Source organism: Argentina anserina, chromosome 2 (assembly GCF_933775445.1).
Source record: "Argentina anserina chromosome 2, drPotAnse1.1, whole genome shotgun sequence".
In the NCBI taxonomy this organism is placed as follows: domain Eukaryota; kingdom Viridiplantae; phylum Streptophyta; class Magnoliopsida; order Rosales; family Rosaceae; genus Argentina; species Argentina anserina.
Genome location: NC_065873.1, coordinates 15,455,166 through 15,462,802, shown reverse-complemented (window position 1 = coordinate 15,462,802; position 7,637 = coordinate 15,455,166). Strand labels below are relative to the sequence as shown.

General features: G+C 39.1%; 1 protein-coding gene across 1 annotated transcript; it reads left to right on the top strand.

Annotated features, from left to right (window-relative positions):
- The first annotated feature begins 1,480 nt into the window (after positions 1-1,480).
- On the top strand, positions 1,481-2,383 carry LOC126784033 (uncharacterized). Its single transcript, XM_050509539.1, has one exon. It carries the CDS (start codon positions 1,481-1,483, stop codon positions 2,381-2,383), a length of 903 nt encoding a protein of 300 aa, XP_050365496.1.
- Positions 2,384-7,637: the final 5,254 nt, after the last annotated feature.

The window sequence follows — 7,637 nt, the reverse complement described above, 5'->3', positions numbered from 1 at the left end:
TATGATAACCCTTCTGTTTGGCCGTAACGAGACTATTTCTCAAGGCAGTCACCTCAGCAACTGGAACAGAAGAAGAGCCAGAGCAGGCCGCTGCAAGGACAGGTTTGCCATTTTCATCTCTAATGACAAATCCACCCCTGATGCCAATCGAGTCGTTACAGACTGAGCCATCAGGGCTTTAGAAGCCTCAAGTGACACTCGGACCACTCCAAGAGCAAGCATTAATTGAATGATCGAGGTCGGCAATAGCATCAGCAATGAAGAAATAATAATGCCCTTGTTAGAAGTGAGATAATGTAGGTTATTATCGTTTGAGTGCTTAAGTTCTAGAGAGACATAAAGCCATTTTTTAGTTGTGCCACAATGCCCAAAATTCCAAACGTAAAAATTTACTCTTTTGCAAAAAAAAAAAAAAATTCTAGAAAATTGTAGTTGTGTGTACATGATCTGACTACAGAGTGAGCATGAAGCGCATTTAGGTTAGGTACCAACTAATACAAATAAAGTTCATTTTCATTGAACCACAAAAACAATAACAAAAACAAAAAACTTGTAAAACTCACCCTTTCGAACTTGGGAAAAGAAATATACCTCTTTACATGCATGCAGGGGCAGCAGGGCAAACCGCAGCATGGGCGTACAAGTAAACTTCAAAATTAACAAGTAGTGGAATCTATCAACATGCATATTTGCAAAAGCCATCGTTTGTCCCATTTGATTGTATTTTTTAATACGTACAACCTAAACAAACTATCGTTACCATAAACTTTGCACAATTGCACACAATACTTAACTAAACATCTGGTAGAGATAGCAAGCAGGTTAGAATTAGCATAACTGCAGCACCAAGAAAGTAATAGTACACGTGATAACGAAGATGGGCAGGTGATTCTAACTAGATGTAAATTGTGTGCAGAACAATCTAGCTACATGGTAAAGGAGTGTTGTGGTGTTTGATAATTCTGCATTAAGTACATTCACGTGTCCACAAGTGAAGCAGCCCTCCTCTTGTCTCCCGGAGGTTTTCATCTCGTATTATAAGCTGCAAAAAATATCACATTGCACAGTGCAGGTCTGAATCTGCATAATAATTTAAGCTAAGTTCCTCGTGCATCCCCTCACTAACTACCAAGATTGCACATGAAGCATATCTTAGTGGCTCGACGCTTGGAGATACTTTGAGATATGTACAAGCTAAAATAATTGAGTAATGAGTTGGAGTTTCTGAGGTGTTGGGGAGCATTGCATGAACACCGCTGAGATAGTGTTTTAGATCGAAATCGAAGTCACGATGCACCTCATCAGTTTGTGATAGGATAAGATTCTCTCTATCTCTTTCTAACCCTGGCCTTTATATATATAGAGCAGCTAGAGAAGAGGAAGGAACCACAACCAACTGAACTTTCAAGTCCAATATCACCTTTCTCTCTCTCTCTCTCTCTCTCTCTCTCTCTCTCTCTCTCTCTCTCTCTCCGTAAAGATGGCTGCACCTTCAAACCCTAAAGCCAACTACCATATTCGATCTATCAGCTTGCCTTCGAAACCACACCCACTATTTCAACAATGTGAAGATTATTTGTTGGAAATCATAGCATCTTCGGATGCCTCCTCCTCCTCATCATCAGCCATAAGCAACAAATTGAGCGGCCTTCTCGATTTGCACAACTGCGTCAATGAGTTGTTTCAGTTGCCTTTAACCCAAGAAGCCTTTGTTCGGGAGCGAAATGAGAAATGGGTCGATGAGCTCTTGGATAGTTCTCTCAGGCTTTTGGATGTGTGCACAGCGGCCAAGGATGCCTTGCTACACACCAAGGAATGCGTGCGAGAGATTCAATCCACCATGCGAAGAAGAAGGGGAGGCCCAAGCGGGTTCACAAACGAGGTCAAGAAATACTTTGCCTCAAGGAAAGTAGTAAAGAAAGCAATCCTCAAAGCCCTTGTGACTTTAAGGAGTTGCGAGAAAAAGTCCAGCTTCTCTTCCACCAACAAAGACAATGTAGCTGTGGCTTTGATTAGTGTATTGAGGGAGGTCGAAGCAGTGTCTCTAACTGTGTTCGAGTCTCTATTGTCATTCATTTCCGGATCAAAGGCACAATCGAAGATGAGGGGTTGGTCTTTCGTTTCCAAGCTAATGCTCAACAAGAGAGTTGCTTGTGATGAAGAGAAATCGGAAGTAAACGAATTCGCTGATGTGGACGCTGCATTAAGCTTCCTTGTTGGACAAGAATCAAGCAAGTCAGACAACATTTCCTGCAGTGAGAATGTGCAGAGCGATCTGCAACAATTGGAATCATGCAGTCAAGATCTAGAAGAAGGACTCGACTGTCTGTTCCGGCGATTAATTAAGAATAGAGTTTCCCTTCTCAACACCCTTAGCAATTAAATCCAGAGAAATCCTTGCTTGAAAAATCCAAGATTTTTTGTTGGCTTGGATACGAGATAGATGTAATTTTGTACATGAATGAAGTATACATGTTTTGTCTTCTGTGATCAGAATGATATACGTACTGTTATGATTTTTTTCCAACGTACTCCGATCATTGTTCTCCATACATTCAACAGCATTCAGAATCATAATTCTACAACAGGCAGGCTGATAAATTACTCAAAACTGAAACCAACCTGAAATATTGGTCATCTCCGTATGCAAGGTATAAATTAAAAAATGATATTTCTGAAAGAGCTAGTGCTAAATCCAGCATGCAAGAAAACATTATATATATATTGCATGTTGTAAATTAATATTATCTAAATTACTGGGAGGTAAATTGAAAGTAGTTCTTAGAACTCATGATTAAGATCATCACATGGGGCTTGCTCAGATCATATCATATCAAGGCTGTCAAGATTCCAATTGTCTCAAGTAAGATGGTCAATAATCAACAACTAATTAATGAGATTCAAATGATCGACTTGACTCTCACATGCATGCTAATTAACTTTGAGCGCTGATTAAACACTTGCTGCGTGCATGGCTGTCTTTCTGTTAGAGGGACAACAAGATAATTTAGGATACTCCTACCATATGCATCCCAAATTATTTTTCAGCTAGAGTGGGACTAAGAAATCGTCAAAGTCTTGGATAGGAGTCTGCTTGGTTATTTCTTGGAAGAAAATCCTATAGAAAACCCACAAGACAGAATTGCTCAAATGGTTTTTGCCGCCAAAGTAGTTATCAAATTATTGTCTCCTGCATAGTCATGGGGTGAGCATGGCATTACTTTTAATTTTTTATTTCCGTTGGTAAGAAATGAAAACAATTTCTTCGAGCTGAGGATGCATTCCTTTCCTGATACAGCCATGCATAATGTCAAAAAAGGAGATGTAGAACTGGAATTGTGGTCCTGGGCAGAGAGTTAGCATGTTTGATTTCTGACGGATCGAACTCATTTGCATGTACACATATGTATATGTGATTAACCAACCGAAATAAATTTTTGTTGGTCAATAACGTGTACTCATTTTTCAATATGATCATTTTGGTTATATATATTGTCACGACCCCGAAATTCTGAGTATGAAACTCGAAATTCGAAGTCATGAAAACTCAAAAACAATCTCAATAAATCGAAATCATCTTATCGTCACAGCGTATCATTACTGAGTTCATACTACAACTCAGTCGAATGGATTATTACAAAACCAATTTAAAAATTCAAGCATTATTTCAAATGGAAATGTAAAATCCTCACAATCCTCACAACAAAATAAATAAATAAACTTCGAAGTATTCGGAGTAGTCCGTCAATTCTGCTATTTCACACTTGCAGAACTATCCCCTACACCATCGAATAGCTGCACCGGGATTGTAAACACAAACTCGGTAAGCTTTGCAGCTCGTATGAGTAAAATAACAATATAACTCACATATAAATACAAAGAAAACACTGAAACATTTAATTATAAATGTACTCATGAGTCATTGAACGGCCCATCTAGTTGTCCAATAATATCTGAAAATATAAGTGCTCATGAGAAATCGGGCAACCCATCTGTTTACCCAAATACATTTATAATACGGGTACTCATGAGGCCCAGGTACTCATCTGTTACCCCTCATGCAGTACGCCGCCAGACATTAGGCAACCACTTGCTACCCAATATCCAAAAATATGGGTACTCATAAGCCGGTAACCCATCTGTTACCTCTCATGCATGTACACCGGCAGAAAGACTAGAGCTCTAACTGTATCATAACTGTCGCCCGGCCAAGGCTAGGTTCCGACATGCCAACACGTCCGAAGACAACAAAAACGTTTTAGCATAACTCAAGTTAAAACCACGTACAAAATAAACCTCACATGTTATTGTACAAAACTATGTGACATGCTCAAATAAATAAATATCAACGCTATAAATGAACTTATTTGAAAAACGGGAATATGACAGTATATAATATAGCGACCCATATATATGTATTGATTTTACCAATTATACACATACACAACCCACTATATCATATACATATTATAGTTCAATCCTTTGAAATAAGTGTAATTATGAATCTCCACTAAGAGTAGATTCATCACTGTGAGATTTTACTCACCTTATATTCCTGAGCGTAATTTCCACAATTCCGCAAACGAATCATTTACTTGTTGTGTTGATCACTTAGAATAGATAAGAAGTGATTTAGAAGCGTTACGTAAAACCTCAAATGCTGAAACAGTACTAATATTTTACTGTTTAGCAATTTTCAGTTTTTATGAACTTACTGTTCATGTAATTACTATTAATGCATTACTATTCATATATGTACTGTCTACGTATTGCTTTTCATATACGTACTGGTTACTTATTATTGTTCATATACGCACCATTAACGTATTCCTGTACACTAATTTACTATTCATAGTAAATACTGTCAGTAAATACTAATCACTGATTTACTTTACAATTACTGTACGTAAAATACTTTTATATTTACTGTACGTAAATTAGTTTTTACATTCACCGTACATAAATCACTTTTCACAAAAATTTACTGTTTGAAATTTACTGTTCACACGCCTCCTTCGGCAGCCGCGCGTGGCGCTCACGCGCCGCCCACAGTGACAGCGCGTCGGGCCTACACACAGATTCCAAAACAGGCGCGTAGCTCGCCCACCGCCGCTCAAATCTCTTCCTTCTCTTCCCCTGTACCTTCCCACGGCCTAAGGCCGCCTCCTACCCTCCCCACACTCTCTCACCGCCGCCTTAGGCGGTGCTCACTTTCCTCCTCCTCCTTCTCCAATTCTCCCCCAATTCATCCACAAATCCTCTCGAACCACACACAATCACTCAAAACAATCATCTAAATGCAATTCCTTACCTATGCGATGCCCTAGGACGGCCGGGAGTTTCCGGAGAAGCTCGAGATGCCGATGGAGTCGAAATTAAGCAGCGGTGATGCGATTCGAGTTCCAATCGCCTCGCTGGTGGCACCAGGGGTGCGAATCGGAGTGCCAAGCTATCGCTCGTGCTCTGGTCTCGCCGGCAACGAGCTTGGACGGCGGAGGAAGTCGCAAGAGGGCTTGAGATGTCGTGCGGCTTCACGGCGGCGAGGCGAGGCATGTCGAGCTCAAGGGTTGCTGCGGTGGACCGCGCAATGCTTCTAGGACAGGCGGTGAGGGGTACGGCGGCCTGGGTTAGGAGATCGCCGGAGGCGATTTTGAGAGAGTGAGAGGATCGGGGGGAGTGAGAGAAGAGCGGCTGCGGGGGAGGGAGGAGAGAGAAAGAGGGTTTCCAAAAATAGAAACCCTAACCCTTAATAATTCCTTTTTATACCCTTTTTCCAAAATCGGGAACTAACTTCCGTCGCTAATAACTTTCAAGTACGATGTCCGATTAGAATGCGTGACGTGTCCATGAACTTGCATCGACGAGTTCTACAACTTTCGTGAAGGAAGTTTTTGGAAACAAGCGACGGAGTAAAGTCGATTCTCGTGTCGCAGAAACGTAACGTTTTTCCATTTTAGTTTTCCGAATACGGTTCCGTTTTCGATAACGTCGCGAATTGAAACAAATGCGGTTTATTAATTTTACAAACTTTATTAATTTCTAAGAATTCAAGTAATTTGATTCCAAAAAATCGGGTCATTACATATATATGTAGAACGTACCACAAAAACCATGTCAGTCACGTTGTAACTTGAACTATCTAAGTATTTAACTACATCGCCACTAGTTTAATTGTCACTACTTCATGGTGCAGCTAGCTAAATAGGTGGCTCCATCTCTACCTTATTTTGGTAGATTTAACATGCATATAGGGTTGCAAAGGCAATATAGAATTTTTTTGGTGAACGGGGAATCACTTAAGTTGCCCCAAAGCGTGCCCATATAGCTGATAATAGAACTACAACATAGGTTTGATGGATAAGCCTATACAAACTAATAATTGAAAGGAAACTTAAATTCCACCAGACTCAGACAAAGAGGTAGTAACAAAATATTAAGCCTTTAAATACTAAAACTAAACACAGGCCCGAATAGAGCCCCGTACTAAGCAGAAACCCTAGCTAATATAACCATCCAAGCACTATCAAGAGTAGAAAGTAGTCTAAGCACTGGCAGAAGCATACCAACATCGAGTTATGTATTGATGGTCTGATGCCTATAGAATCTCAAGGAACAGATCTGTAATGTACCAACCAAAGGAAGATAAACCCTAAAAAAAAAATCAATCCCTCCACCATGGACACCCAAATCAAGAAAAAACCATGATTGCAATATAGATATGAAACATATTAACCCACTTTTCAACAGTGGCGGATCTAGGGAGGATTTCAAATTTGGCCGGAGGTTATATTTTTTTTTTGACAATGTAAGTGTATTATTAAGCAAACTGTATACGCCAATGAAGTTTTTAGTCGTTTGACATTCTCAATTGAGTCATCTGCATTCTGAAATTAAGTATACTAACAAAAATCAAAATATGGGATTCAACCAAACAAAGTACACAAAACTTCACCTCCTGATTATCAAAACTGAATCATAATCAATCAAAAACCTGCTCAGATGATCTAATCAACCAAACACACAACAACACCGATCTTAGGTTATGATTTATGAACTTGAAGTAAACACATAATCATACTAAAAATGAGATCACAATCATCACATATTTCAAATTTCAACTCGATGCAATAAAGTAACAATCACAACTATAGAAACTAATCCATATGACTAATATGAGCTTTGGAATCAATCAAATTGAAATTAAAATAAGCGAATAACAGTACCATAAAGATGAGAGTGAAGGACTGAGTGAAAGTGAAGAAGGTGGATTACCCTAATCGTTTACATAAGCAATTATCAGAAGTTTGAGATTGTTTACCGAAAGGGATTAAGATCTTGGTTGATCTTAGAGACTCTTGAATAAATCCCTTTTTGTTGCTCCAAACTTGCACTATGTCAAAGAGAATGAAGCCCCAAGTCAATAACCCCCAAACTGAACCTAAATCAAACACAAGTCAACCCTATCTCTAATTTGAAAAAAAAAAACCATAAACATTAAACCTAATTTTAAAAGAAATTGAAAAAACCCTAAATCCCAATACATATCGAAATCAGAACTTTAGACAAAGAAATAAGCTTACCTTACAAATCGAGTTGAGTTGTTTGAATCCTCAATGAGTTTTTTGAATCATCTTTTT

Excerpts from the sequence above, each read along its gene's own strand:
- LOC126784033 (XM_050509539.1), top strand. The coding sequence starts at position 1,481 with ATGGCTGCACCTTCAAACCCTAAAGCCAACTACCATATTCGATCTATC.